Below are 16144 nucleotides of genomic sequence, written 5' to 3' on the forward strand. Positions count from 1 at the left end.
GTCTTACAAAATATCATTTCATAGAATAATAATGAAATTAGTATATATTGTTATATAGTCAGTTAAAATTTAAATGAAGGATTAGAATACTGTACTTAAAGAAAATAAGCTATACAGCTATAAAACATCTGGTTCAGGGATAGTTACATATCCGAGTACCATAATGAATACAGTCAACTAAATGGTTATATTTAGTTTATCTTAGAACTAGAAATATGACAGGATTCAGCGCCTTTAGATCTATCCTACGTATTGAGTATAGATGCCTAAAAATCTAGTTACACAGCATATTAACATATATCAATTTTCTAAATATATTTAAAAGTAGTTTATTTCTTCATGAGTTTAACTTTTCTATCATTACCCTTGCTAATGAATCATATTTATGGGAAACAAGAAGGCAGAGAAGCCTGGAGTTAAAGAAATGAGAATAGTTTTGAAGTACTGGATAAATCCAAAACAGTTAACAGTAATAGAAAGAAATACTAGTTTAGAGAGATCTGAAATGACAGTTCATTTGAATGCTAACATCTGTATGGAGTGCAAAAATCAGGAGGACCTTGGTCAGAGTTGCCTACTGACATCTCTAATCAGATTAAGTATTATTATAATAAATGTCATTAAATGTGTGTTATGTTGCTATGTCATTGGTGATGAAATTAGATTTAATTTATTGAAGTGTAATATAAAGTGTGTACTTTATGTGTGAATGCCCATCATATAGTTACCATTTGCAAAGACTAATTTTACTAGACATTTAAGTGTTATCTTTTCATTCAAATTTCCCTTTTTAAAGGCATGTTGCATTAATTTAATCTTTGAAATACAGGTATAGTATAGGATAGAAAGCATAAGACTGTATATCATAAACATAATTAAGAAAACAAACTTTAAAATTTATATGCATGTTACTTGCATCTTCAGTTCACAAGATTATTCGTGACAGAATGGTATCATTTAGATGTGATCACAGAAATTGAAAGTTGGTCTATATATTCGAGACAGTGTTCTGCAAGCCTTAAAAATGTTACGTACTTGAGGTAACAGACTAAATTGACACCAACAAGATTATTGGAAGATGAGTTTGTTAGTTATCTTTCTGTTATGATAGCATAACACTTAAAGAGGGGAATTTATTTTAGCCCATAGGTTTTAGTGGTTCCACTCCTAGATCAGGTAGACCCTTTGCTTTGGGCCTCTGATGTGAGGAAGCCAGATAGCAGTAAAGGAAGCCCATGGTAGAATAACCTATCTAACTCATCAGTGAGAAAGCCAATAGTGCACTCCCACTATTCCCTAAGAATTTGGTCTAAGGGACTAGGGCCTCTCACTGGGCCCCATTTCCTAAAGGTCCTACCCTCTTCCAACAGCACCAGCCTGAGCATGAAGTCTTTAAAGAACAGCTAAGGTCCAAAGTACAGCACCATGAATCATATTTCCCAGTCTGCAACATTTTGTTTACAACATTCTTTTTATAGCTGAAATAAAAACTGGAGAAAATGTGAATTCATTGGATTATGTCTATATTAAAATCTTTGTGATATGTATATGTGTGTATTATGTAGATGTGGCAGTCCTCATCTTCCACCTTGTTTGAGACAAGGTCTCCTGTTTGCAGTTGTCTGTGCCAGGCTAGGTGGATCTTGGGTTCCTAGGGATTCTGTCTCCATCTCTTTTCTCACTGCAGCATCACTGGGGCAAGCAAGGGTTTCCATGGGTCCTGGGATCCAGACTCAGGTACTCAGACTTGGATTGCAAGCCCTTTAGCAACTGAACCATCTTCCCAGCCCTTATATTTGTTTTTAAAGATTTAATATTTTTATTTGTGCATGTGTCTGAGTGTGTATGCATGTTTATGCATGTGTGCATGTGCCCACAGAGACCAGAAAGAGGTATCAAATCCTCAGAAGCTGCAGTTACAGGTGTTTGTAAGCCATCCACCAGTTCTGGAAACCGAACTCCAGGCCTTTAGAACAATGAGTGCTGCTGAATACTGAGTCATCTCTCCAGTTCCCAAACCCTTGGAGATTTATAAATCTAAAATTTACCAAAGATACTGAAATGACTGTTTTAGAAACTACATTGTTAAAAATAGCACCACCAAACTGATTTAGGACCAGATGTGGTAGCTCACAACTTTAATCCCTTTACTCAGGATGCAGAGTCAGGTAGATCTCTGAGTTTAAGGCCAGCCCTGTCTACACAGTAACTTCCAGGTCAGGCAAAGCTACAAAGTAAAACCCTATCTTAAGGAAAAAATATAGTCCTTGCTCCCATTTAGGTACTTATTTTTGTAGATGGCGTTTCTGTCCTGCTTGGTCCCGCAGCCATTTAATCCCAAATAAACACTCAGAGGCTTATATTAGTTATAAACTGTTTGGGGGATGGCTTAGACTTCTTACTTGCTATGTCTCTTTTAATTATTAACCCATAACTATTAATATGTATTTCTACATGGCCTTACTTATACTTCTTGCTTCATAGCTGTTTTGTTACATATAATTTTACTATGTTAAAGTTAAAACCTGTCTTTTTTTTAGACAGAAAAGAGGAGGTGATGTGGGAGGTCCTTCTGTATGCTGTGAATATGTTTCTCTTATTGGTTGATGAATAAATACTGATTGACCAGTAGCCAGGCAGGAAGTATAGGCAGGGCTACCAAACAAGGAGAATGCTTGAAGAGGAAGGCAGAGAGGAGCTGCCATAGAGACACCATGTAGCTACCAGAAAAAATAGGATGCTGGAGGCATTCTCCAGTAAATTAGGACCATATGGAATTACTTAGATTAATAGAAATGGGTTAATAATTAAGAGAGAGCTAGCCAAGAAGAAGCCTGAGCCATCAGCTAAACAGTTTATAACTAATATAAGCCTCTGTGTGTTTACTTGGGACTAAATGGCTGCGGAACCAGGAGGGACAGAAATTCTGTCTACACATTTTGATCAGTCTCAGAATGGGCTCTGATCTTATTAATGGATTGGTAACTTTATATGCACTTCAGTTTGAGATGCCTGCAGTAGAGTTGTGTATGTGTATGTGTATGTGTGTGTATGTGTATGTGTATGTGTGTGTCCGTGTGTCCATGTGTCTCCAGAAGACAACTTGTGGTAATCAGTTCTTTTCTTCTGCCCCATGGGCTCTGGTGATCAAATGCCTTTACACACTGAACTATCTCTCTGGTACCTGTATTTCTTTCTTAAACACTGCAGATAGTGTTCCCTTTCAGCACTGGAAGCAAAGCTTCATGTCATATTAACTTGGAACATTTTATTGGTCCTTGTTTGCTTTCATAGGAACAGATAATTACTAAAGCTTTTGCTACTTTATTACAAAGTAACTTTGCTTTATTTACTATTGTATGTCATTATAAAAATTCTGTTTTATTAAGGATGTCTGTAGTAAATACTTAGGTTATTTAATAAAAACTCACACTGTTTCAGGATACCATAAACATTTAAAGAGATCTCTTAGAAGACTGCTCAGTAGTGTAAGTTTTATATTTTCTTTTCTCATAGCTCTTACTTACAAGCATAATATTTATTTACAAGGACCATGACTGTTCATGTCCAAACAAGTCTACACGGGACATTTACAGACATGAATGTAATGATTCTAGAATTAGTCATTAATTTCTCTTGGTGATTATAAGGAAATAGAGTGACAGGTACATTGCCACTATATAATATTTTGTAATGTCTAATTTTGTCTTCTATCTAAACAGTATTTAGCTGTTTAGGATACTAGTAAGAGAACACTCCAGTTGTCCTTTTACCACAGACTTATATTTTCCATAAGTCTACTGATGTTATTCTGAAATAATGGTTATTTTGTAATACAGAAAGAGTGCTGGGTTGCATGTTGAGTTGAAGACAGACTCTGTCATTCTCACATCTTTAAATAATTAAGAAATGTCTGTGTATGGGTGTCTTGCTTACATACATATCTGTGTACCACATGTATGCCTAGTGCCCACACAGGCTAACAGAGGGTGTTGAGAAGCAGAGTCGCCAGCCACTAGAATTCTTACCTCTATGAAATCTCCAGACTAAAAAGAGGCCAAGCTCCTATCTTTACTCACCTTATATTCCTTTCTTGCCACGTCATATCACTGCCTGTCTGTCTGTACAGAACGCTAGGTTAGCTAGTGGCTAGCTCCACCCTCTGATCATCAGGCAAGCTCTATTTGATAGAGTACAAACAAGGTATCATCACAAGCATAAACAAATGTTAACACATCTTTGCTCAGTTAAAATAATATTCCACACCAGAAAAGCCATTAAATACTCCATCATTAGCAAATGATTATTATAAGAGGAAGATTACCATACATGGGTTAGGTATGTTGTATGTTATTTTATTAGGGAGAAATCACTTATATGAGAAACCGATAACCCAGGGTCAGTGCTCCTACAGTCTCTGCTGCTCTCTGAGACCCGACAGGAACCCCAAAAGAGAGATCTGCCTCTCCCCAGGTCTTTATGCCACACCCCAAACCCCAAACAAGTGTGGTCAGCATCACAGGTGCCTAGTAAGATCTCTCCTTACAGATTGTCATATTGTTACAGTTTTAACTCTTCTTTAACCATCTCATTGAGTGCTTAAAACCCTAGCTTCAGATTGGTATTGTTATTTACCACTGTATGCCAATGATCTTATTGAAGAATTTTTAAATTCTTTAACACATTAATTAAATAAGAATTAGAATGAATATTAGTAACACACATTTTAAAATAATTAAGAATAGGGAATATTGTTTTATTCAGCAAGGCACCTGACCTTTAGCATGTACCCTCCTTTAACTGTGGTAAGTTAAAGGAGGCTGGATAAAGAGTGTGTTTAGAAGAGACCCAGAGAAAAGACAGACCAACCACAGCGAAGAAAAAGATAAGAAGAGACACTTGATATTTCTTGGTTGGAGTTAATACTTAGTGCTGTTTATACAAAATAGGCTTAATTTCCAGGTTGTAGTTTGCTAGAAGAACAATGAAAAGGATGCAAGCAAATGTATCTAAGTTTGGATAAAATAGCATAATTTTTGAAAAATAGTTTTAATGGTACAGTTAGGGCCCTGTTTAGCTTTCTGTAGATAAGTTGAAAAAACAACTACTCTTCAGAAGTATATTACATTTTGAATATATTGAACATGAACATTCAGTTCCATCACATAGTCTGTTGAGGTGGTGCTACAATAAAAACATTTCTGCTTTGAACATAACTTGCTCACTTAAATTTTTGGATATATAAAACATGAACATATTGCAGAAATTGTGTCTACACATTTGTATTATATATAGCCTACCTGTGTTCATATGTGGTATTCTCTGCATTTCATGTTAACTTCAGAGTTCTGAAAAATACTTCGAACTGTTATCGTATTAAAGTGTCTACTCCCTACATAAAAGTTAAATATCCTGCACCTTGTTAAGGTGCTTTTCACACTTAGTATTTCTTCTGTATGAGACTGTATGATCGTATCTCAGTCTACACAAATCTCCATGTAATGATGTCATAGCTTAGGTTTGAGTGGGAGGGTACACTGGTATTCGTTATTGTATTGGCTTTGCAAAAATTTCTTGTTCTCTTGGTATCTTAGAACTTTTTTTTGAGATGTATGATTTTTGCCAAAGGTCAAATCTTTACAAATCTCTTTGGTGTATCAGTTAAAGTTAGGTTCAGAGACTTCAGCTTTATAAAGAACATGTTTCACTTTGATAGTCTTTTTCTTTTTATGTTTAAAAGAGATGTTTTTTTATTAGCAAGAATTACAAAAGAAATTATCACCTTCTTTTACAAAAATTAAACTTTCAAAATAATGCTTCTGTAAGCAAGAAAAGTATACTTGCTGTAAGGGGAAGTATTAACTATCTGTAGGAAGATGTGCAGCTTTGGGATTGTGTAAATAATACTTTAAAGTAAAAGGGAATTGATGTTCTAAATCAGCTTTTCTCACTAGAACTTTCAGTAATGGTTCTTAAGGTTATTCTACTTTTTCCACTGATGTTAAAGTCAGAAATTTTAGCACAACAAATGTTTGATAAAAGATCCTTCATTTTACATGTGAAGTTATAGGACTTGCAAGGATTGACAGATCTATTAAATATAATGATCTCTTTCCAGTACTCTACTAATCATTTTCTAAAACTATTCTCTTATTGAAGCTTATAGAATAAATTATGCTGTTTTCACACACAGTTGGAGAATTTGATGCTGGATAAAGATGGCCATATAAAAATTACAGATTTTGGACTTTGCAAAGAAGGAATCACAGATGCAGCCACCATGAAGACATTCTGTGGCACACCAGAGTATCTGGCACCAGAGGTAGGTCTAAGTCCCATTTACAGGAAAAATAACACTAATGTTTCTCAGAGGAATTTGAATTTTTTTCCAAGTTTCTGTACTCCCTACCTTTAAAAAATGATTTTAATCAGAATAACTTAATTTGCTTTTAACTCATTTAATAGGGTTTTTTAAAGCCATAGACTTGGACATTAAATTTATATGGTTTGCAAGCACATATGTTTTCAATAAAAGTATATTAAATCAAGTTTTTTTCTTGGCTATACATTTTATTTCTTTGTTATTAAAATAGAATATTTGAATAACTTCAGTAAACATATTTAATAGTTTTTTTAAGCATCCTTGGACTTTACGTAGAAGCAGCGATTATAGTGATTGTTTGTGTTTGGGCTTAACTACTAGAAATTGTTTTGTGTCGGCCACTGAAAAAATTACTTACATTTGGAGCTCACAAGAAAAGACGAATAGGTGGCTTTTTATTCAAGTATCTGTTGTGTGTCTGCTCTGTGTTGAAGAATTTTTGCTTGATGTGCCGGTATAGGAGCAAGATAGAACTCTTAGAGATATCTCTACCGATATATTTATATCTATATAATAAAACTGTATATAACATAATACATAAAATTCCATAGAGGTGAAAAATGAGAAGAAGATAACGGGAAGGTGTAATTTGATGTAGCAGTTATCTTAGGTGTACCAGATGGGCTGTGTAACAACTGACTCAGGACTTCTTCCCATCATGGATGCAGATGGGGCTGCACAGGTGGAATCTTTCTGTTCTGCTCACACATGTAGCCTTCTTCGAAAGACTTACCAGAAGGTAACTGCTTAGGGAATAAAATGATCTAGAAGCAACTTCACTCTTCTGTGTGACAGCTGCTGCTAGGTGTCCAGTGACACGTCATTAAGGTTGTTGGCAGGAGCACTTATAGCCAGCCTCTCTGTGGCTCAGGCTTCCTCAAAATGGCCAGGGTTCCTTGGCCTGAAGACCTAGCAGCAAATGACCTAGGAACATGTTAGAAGCTTTTTTTATTTTTATTTTTTTAAGATTTATTTATTATGTAGACAGTGTTCTGCCTGCATGTATGCCTGCTGCCCTGAAGAGGGCGCCAGATCTCATTATAGATGGCAGTGAGCCACCATGTGGTTGCTGGAGATTAAACTCAGGTCCTCTAGAAGAGCAATCAGTGCTCTACTCTGAGCCATCTCCTCAGTCCTAAAGCAATCTTATACTCCCATAATCCTTCCCTCTTTTTACTCTGTTTTTAATATAATGAACTGTTAAAATTCATTTTTTAAAATGTACTTTTTATTTCTTATGATTTGGTTACAGTTCACATGCCATATAATTTTTAACTCGATGGTTTACTTTTAAAGTTGTGCAGCTATCACTTCTGATTTCAAAATGTTTTAATAATTCCAACTGTGAACTCACCTTCATTAGTTTCTCATCCTTCTAGGCTCTCCTTGTAGCTTTTTCTGAACATTTCATTTAAATAAAATTATATGACATGAAGCCTTATATAGCTGGCTTCCCTTAGAAAATTGTCCTAAGTTTCACCTGTATTGTACACATTTTGGCTTTTATGGAAAATGCTGCTGAGATCATTCATATGTCATCTTATTTCCTGGCCTCTTTGTCATAAGGTACATATCACTTTTGTCATATGTTTATTCCTTGAAGCAGTTGTAAACCTTCACAGATTCACACAGCAGATGCATAGATCATATATCCCATTGCAGAGGAGCATGTGAGATGGGAACAAAATCTTCCACAGATAGATGGCTACCAAAAGGTGTGTTTACTCTGATATTTGAGTGCCAAGAAATACGAAACCAACACAGAGGAAGGGTTTTGCCCACAGGGCAGTCAAAAGGGGCAGGAGCTGGACCAATGGGACACCCCTCAGAGTGCATCAAGGCCACGGTGTCTTATGTTACAGATGGAGGAGCCTTCCTTTGATGAGTATGAGTAGGCTTTCTGTTATCAATCATCACTATGTCTGTTCCTATGGCATTTGGGATAACATGTGAAACATAGTGAAGTGAAACTCACTTTTCATTTTAGTAATCTTGATACACACAGCTAGGGGGTGATGTGGGATAAACAACAGGGTATGGTTCCTTTAAAAACAAAAACAAACAACTTATTTTTAAGAGTGTCATCTATGTAAATAATATATTTTGATCATATTACTTCTCCCTACATCCCAGGAGTATCAGGATTCTAATTAGGGTTGCTAGACCATAAAGCCTACCTTTTCATCTTTAATTATATGAGTGACAGCCCAACAGGAATCAGTAATCAGAAGAAATTAGAGAAATTAGCATGTTGTCTTGCAGTATTATTTTTTTTAACTAGGAGTTAACATTTCAAAAAGCTAAATAAGTGCTAATATTTAAAATATAGTACATTTCCAAGTATTATTGTCTTGCCAAACATGTAATTTTCTCTGTTATAGAGTCTAGAGTTTAAAATTTTGTTTTTGTGAAAGAAATAACATTTTAGAAATGATGTTTTTATTTGTTCAAATACAAGATCATATTTTCTGGACTAGTTTTGTTTTTGTGAGCGTCATGGAAACAAATTCTTTGTTTTTCTGACATTCAGTCGCCCTTGCTATACATTTGTGATGAATGATGACATCCCAAATTTAGAATACCAAAATTAGTTATGTCACAATTAGAAGAAATTATTCTGGAGAAGATAAACACATCTCATTTGAGAAGCAGATGATTGACTAAGAAACAAAAATGCTGTTTTCTCTCGAGACATTATCAATGGAAAGACAAAACCTATAACTGAATGTAAAGAACCTTGTTTCTAAGAGTTACCAATACTAAAGAAACTGTATTTCTTTAAAAAAAAGCGGTCACTTCTACATATTTGACATTTTTATTGCATTAAATTATTTTATGTGTTTGTGCATACATGCATGCATATGCACAGGCTGCCATATACATGTGGCAGTCAGTGGACAACCTTCAGGCACTCATTCTCTCTTTATACTCTATGAAACCTGGGGATCAAATTCAGGTTCAGGTTGTCAAGTTTTCAGCAAGCACTCTTACGTCCAGAGCCACCTCCTGGTTGGCCCCTGTTCATCTTTTTAAAGTATTAGTAGAGTATTTAAGCCTTTAAAAGGCATTTGTTTACCCAACTATGTTGACACAAATTGTTTTATTAGTTGAAATCTTGACACATTTATAGAAATAAAGTGATCATTACAGTTCTTTTTTTTTGTAGATGACAAACTTGGAAACAACTAAGTTTTCAAATAATTTAAATTGTATGCACTAAATGTCCATATATCTTTTACTGCCTTTTTGTTAAATCAGAATATCTAGGAACATATTTACCCTACATGAAAAAAATGTACTTTCTTATTCTAATCATCAATTTTTGCCATTTCAATGAACAATGTCCATTTGTGGAGTAAAGAAATACTGAATACTTATTATTATGGCAGGTACTGGGTATACACAAACACTAGGAAATGGTTTTCTTAACTAGTTTAGTAAGGTGATAGAGTATAGATAATATAGGCTGCTACTCAAGAAAACAGTGTCTAGAGTTACATATTACAGTGGAGGACAAAGTCCTAGGGAGGGGTGGGACATGGGCACCCTAACATAGAATAGGAAGGAAGGAGGGTGGACAAGTGGCTTGTGGTTGGAATGCAAAGGAACTCATTTTGAATCCTTTTGGTAAGAGAGTACCTGTGAATTGCAAGCCAGGGGTAATACTGTGGGATTTACATGATCAGCTAGAGAGATTATCTTTTGCTGAAGCTAGCCTTTCTTTTTATGGTGTCTACCATTGTTCGAACCTTCCATTTCTATTCTGCACCATTATCAATATTGATCTTGTCTTGATAGGATAATCAGATCACTTAGACCTACAGTGCATTCTTGACTACTACACTTTTGTAAGAATCACATCAGTTCTTACCCACTTCTGCTCTTTGAACACTGTTTGTACAGATTGTGGATATCATTTCAGCCAGGGTGCTATTTTATTGTTTAGTTACTTCTGATTGCAGTAGTGTGATGTTTAAAGGTAAATGGTGTATATATCAAGGATTACCCAAGAAGCATATGAGATGTCATCTACAGCCAGTTTATTAAGTGCCCTATGTGTCAGACTTACAGCGTATGTGTAATTGTTTACATTTATATGGACTCCATTTATTTATTTGTTTGTTTGTTTATTTATTTGGTGAATATCACCAGAAAAGGTAAGTCTTCTAAGCTCTTAATTGAAAAATAACACATAAATATTTTATCTCTTAATGAATAATGAAGCTTCAAGTATAATATCTTTAGTGGAAGTTTACTGGTAGGAAAAATAATATTTTTTAGGAGGTTACATAGACTAAGTTCTCACAGACCTGTAAACTAGGCATTTCATGCACATCATCTCTGAAAATGCATTGATATCTACAGCTTTAAGTGAATTCATTTTTCTTGTAGTTCAAGGAAATAAAACCAATCCATCAAAAAATTATGGACCATAAGATGTCATGAGAGGATTCTGTTTTTGTAGTCTGAGCTGTGTTTAAACACCTATAAATTGTAAAAGAAATTAGAAATCACATATAAACTCTTTTAAATTTCATTATTTAGTTTGGATCCTATTAAATCCAGATGATTTTATGCAGTGCTAATTATTTGGAGTCTCAGCTTTGCTCTTGAGTTAGCAGTACCTGCTCAACTTTCCAACTGTAAAACAGTTTGAAAATCAAATGTAGCTTACATGCAAGACCCAACAAAATTAAAAGTGTTAAGTGCGTTTTGGCAGTTCACTTTTATTGTGCCCAGTCCTCAAATGTACCAGCAGATAATCATCTGAATGTTAGTTATTTTTCACATGCTTATGTGATCACACAAAAAGTACATGCTAAAAAGAAGCAGATGGTGACAGATGGGCAAGGTTGAGGAAGGTGGTTTGGGGAACCTAGAGAAATGCACTTCTGTAATAGTGTAAAAATAAAACTATTTGATAACCAACTTAGGAAAAACACAGAGATTGTAAAATGACTTGATTTCTGAAAAATGTCTAGCTATGATTGGTGTAGAATGTGGAAATAGGAAATTTTATTTTCTCCTAAGTGCAAAAAGTCCTCCCTCCCCCGTGCCCCCAATGACTAAAAATGCAATTTTTAGTTCATTCTTCATAGATCTCAGAGCCCATCTCTAAAGCATTTTCTTATTAGAATTCTGAATATTTTTCTTTTGAAATCTATGTCTAATATCTGATATAAAGTATTGAATATATAAAATACTTCTGAATAGTGATACTTTTGGTAAAGAAATCTGTTTTATCATGATAAATCATAATACAAATGAAAATTAACTACATAAAAATTAAAAATCAGAAATATACATTAACGTCCTAATAAGTAAGCAGAAGCATTGGAAAGATGAGTGAATATAGGAGAATATGAGTGAATATAGTGAATGTAGATGAAGATAGAAATAATTGGGATAAAATTTTGATCGATAAGTATTAAATGTGAGAATAACCTCTAATAGACTCATCCACTATCCTCTTCAGGAACTCTTCATGAGACAAGAATGTGGTCAGTTACATGTGCTTGCATCTTTAATCTGTAGGCAAAAATAGTAATGTACTTAGTTATGTTCAGAGCAGCCCTTGAACAAGGTTCTATTATGTCCCTGTAAATTATGATTAGTTTTACACTTCTAAGCTTTGCAAAAAAGAGTTATTTTGCTAACATTGTGTTGAACACTTACATTTTATTTAATTATGAATAATTTTTCCAATGCCTGTCCCTTTGAGGGGCTTTGAAAACCTTCCTATTCTGGCATTCTGGAAAAATGTCATCACGAGTGTTACTGGGAAGTTAAGTAAATGTAAGTTCCATCAGGGCCACAGTGTCTAGTTCCGGTTGTTGTCTGATTTATGGTTAAATTCATAATTAAAAACCTCTATCAGGCCAGGTGGTGGTGGCGCACACCTTTAATCCCAGCACATGGGAGGTAGAGGCAGGCAGATCTCTGAGAGTTCGAGACCAGCCTGTTCTACAAAAGCTAGTTCCAGGATAGCCTCCAAAGCCACGGAGAAACCCTGTCTCAAAAAACAAACAAACAAAAAAACCTCTATCAGATGAATTGGCTTGTTACTTGATTTAATCTGTTTCTTTACTATGGTCCTATTATGGGTAACATTAACAGTTGTCCCAGTTTGTCCCATAATAGGATATTATTCAAACATGAAGTAAAGTAGAATAAATGCCCCTCAAATTTGACAGCTAGAGCTTTACTAACTTAGAAGTTATGATTTCTTATATTAGCTACAAGCTGCTTTTAATGTGATGAATCAGAATACTTGGTGGATTTTAGTTGAAGCCCAAAGTTTAATTGTAAATTCTCTGAATCCCAAGGATATACAGAACGCTAACCTTAAGTTACTTAAGGAACACTAATAATGTCTATTTTTACTTAAGTTACAATGACCCAGTTCTTTTAGAATTCATTAATGTTTATTACTTTGTGATTAAAAAAAGCAGTAGAGGATTATAGGAAGATACATACATGTATGATTTAGTTACTGATATTTATACATTTGACTTTTTTCTTAAGGGATTTTCCTATTTTGACTTTGGTTTGCTTTTGCAATTTTTACGTTAGTTGCAATTTGTGCAATGCTAGGAGGTAACCTAAAACTTAAAGCAAAGAGCATGTGACACTTAGAGATGCTGTGTCTTACGATTTAGAGCAGCTGGACATTAGTCATAAAATAGTATTATAGAAAGAGTATGAAATGTAGCTCATAATTCTCATGGATTATATACTTCTCTTGAAATGACAATCTGTTAAAATTTGAATAAGAAAACTTTTGTTATTTTTTATCAAATACCAATTTTATAAAATATCAAATGATGTAAAGATATATAAATAGCTTTTATATGTAAGTGATGACGTTCATAGATACATGTTTCTATATAACATATATATCACTTACCTGAAATGTGGGGTTACCAGAGAAAAAATTTGAAAAAGTGGTAAATTGGTTCATCCAAGTTCACAGTTTATTCTCACAACATAGGTGTGTAGACAGTTTGTTTAGATGTTTGATTTCCTCCCATCTGTTCTGTCAGGATTATCGATTGAGCAGCAAGGCACTCCAGGGCACACATCGCCTCCTTATAATTGCTAGCCTTGAGTGCGTTGTTTGGCCTGACTAGCAAACTGAGAAAGGTGTCTCTTTACTCTTTCAGTAAATCCTTTTTGGTAAAATGATACTTGTATTAAAATGTTTTTGAAAATGCCTGTTCTGTTAATATTGGAAGCATTTACTTAATAGTGCCATTTTGAAATACACAGCATTTAAATATCATCCTTTAAAACTGCTGTTTAAGAGTTTATTTGTGAATTGTTTTTCATTTACCTACCAGTATTGTTTTTAGTAAGTACAAGTATTTTCATCAGATGTTTGATGTTAACTGATAATCTGTTTTGTCCTGCTTGAATATTGGGTTTTATTATGTCCGAGAGTAAAGCAATTTCTGATTCTGGAAGGAAACTGAAACAGCCTGTGTCTTGGAGTTTGTGCTGTTTGGCTTTTGATTTGATGTGGTCTCTTCTCACTTAATGACATATACTTTCCTTTTAGTACATTTTTTTTGTCTCTTTGTGGAAATGGTATTGAGTGGGCAAGCTACATCTAAGATTACAAAGGGTGTTAGGATGGAAGGCAGTGTTGGATGACTGCACACATGCTGCATATGTAGTTGGGGGTGAAAGTGTGTCATTTTAAGGTAAGGAACACTTAGGTCATTTCATCCAAGGCCAGTCTTTTACTGACTTGTTTTCAGACTATATTCTGATTTGCAGCTATAGCCTAATAAGGTGATGGCATAAGTGTAATGGCTCTGAAGTATACTTCCCTATTACTATACCCTTAGACCACTGTCTTTCATACCCTTATCAGCTTCACAGTGACCATGAAATGTTGATCTGGCTTGCTACAGAAAAGTCATCATTTCAAGTGACCAGAGAGATTTTTAACAATTCCCTTAAAAAGTGCAAATTTCCCACACTACTAGAATTTTAGAAAAAGAAGTATTTTGAGTGAGGGAATAAATCTTTTTTCTAAGAAATAATACAAAAGACCTATATTTGGAATAAGTAATTTGATTTGGAAATTTGAGAGTATTTCACAGAATTATGCTTTAAAAGCATTCCATATAAGAGAGAAAAATATATAGTATGAAGAATGGAATATGTTTCACATTATGTGTCTGTGTGGAATATAGTAGTCATTTATATTTTATTTCACCTTGCAACTTACATAAAATGTTTTTTGTAGTTGATAGCAAAGTCTCAAGAGTGTGGCTGAGTTGTTAGGGTTGTGTTCTCAGCAATGCTGAAGTCTGCATGTCAGTAACACAATGCATTGCATCAGTATTGTTGACCACAAAGAGATAGCAGGCAATTCCAATTACATCATGTCAACGAAGGACCATGTGTCAGATACAAAACCACCTATTTTGAGCATTAGTTTTTATTTTGCAAAGCTAAATAAAATATTTTATCGAATAGATTTTTTCTCACAATTCAGTTTTGGTTTTTAGTTGCTATTCTCTTCTAAATGAAACCCTCTTTTTATGTACTCCTACCCTTCTGGCTGAAAACCAGGTATTTAAACAAAAATAAAGGATTGCCAGTTTTGCCAGCTGGGGATGAGAACCCGGCTGGTGAAATGTGGGTTCAGAAGGCAGTTAATCCAGCTTTTATGCTTTTTATGGTTTTATGAAAAAAGAGGTTAAAAACCACATTTGGCTCCTTTTCATGTATGCCACTGTTTTGTTGGTGTTGTAGGAATCCAGTTAAAGATTAGATTTTTGTTTAGTTTCGTTATTGGGTAAAATCCTGTATCAGTTAGATAAAGATAAAGGTCCAGAAAACAATGCACTCTACTAATGAGCTTTGAAATAGTTGCTGTTACTGTAAAAGGTACATGCTATATTTCCTTTAAGAAATAAATTGCTTATGCTTCTTGAGGCTATTCCTTATATCCTGTTTGTTCCCATATTACTTACTCAGATATGTAAATGATGTTTTGTCTATTAAAAAAACTAAAGTTTCTCTTACAGAAAATATTTTCTGTAGTTACAATAACTGATGTTTTTAAGTTACGGATGATTTTCTTGATTTCTTTGGCAATAAAACAACTATATAGTTGAGTTTTTTAAATGCTGTCCTTTATCTTTAAATACTTCTGCTCAAGTGCCTTTTCTAGTAGGTAACTTTAATGTGACTGCTAGAAATCCCTAAAATTCAATACAGCAATCTAATTCAAAATAAGATTTTCTTTTTAGTTGATGAAATTCATATTCTAGATCAGATTTCCTCAAAGCTCAAAGGGGTCAGATAAACTGAAATTAATGTTAATTTAAATGTAGTTATCTGAATTAAGTATTGGACATTGTCTCTAGATGAGGAATATTTCATTGGGCAAGAACCATATTTGCAGTGGAGGGTATAGCTTAGTGGCAGAGCACTTGCTTACCATGTACAAGGCCTTGGGATCTCTGGTTACAGTTCATGCTGGGGTCAGCACTCATAGTAAATGGCCATGTTTGAATTAGAAGAGATTGTTCTAATGTAACCAAAGTGATAGATACTTTTATGCCATAACTAGCTAAATTGTTTTTGCATCTTACATATTTTGATAAATAATATATATATATACGTACACATATATATACACATATATAGGGACATGTATCATCCATAGCTTCTGTCTCTCCCCTCTATCTCTCCCTTTCCTCTCTCCTCCTCTTCCCCCCCCACCTGTCTTGTCTCTCTCTCTCT

The 16144-nt window shown here is 34.5% G+C and overlaps 1 protein-coding gene across 1 annotated transcript in view; it reads left to right on the plus strand.

The window, feature by feature from the left end:
• Positions 1 to 16144, plus strand: part of Akt3 (AKT serine/threonine kinase 3) — a 208823-nt gene that overhangs the window by 161048 nt on the left and 31631 nt on the right. The window contains exon 10 of the mRNA XM_005078162.4: positions 6194 to 6322. Coding sequence (XP_005078219.1) covers positions 6194 to 6322 — 129 coding nt within the window. The remainder of the gene's footprint in view (positions 1 to 6193; positions 6323 to 16144) is intronic.

This window comes from Mesocricetus auratus, unplaced genomic scaffold (genome assembly GCF_017639785.1).
Source record: "Mesocricetus auratus isolate SY011 unplaced genomic scaffold, BCM_Maur_2.0 Super-Scaffold_100676, whole genome shotgun sequence".
Lineage (NCBI taxonomy): Eukaryota > Metazoa > Chordata > Mammalia > Rodentia > Cricetidae > Mesocricetus > Mesocricetus auratus.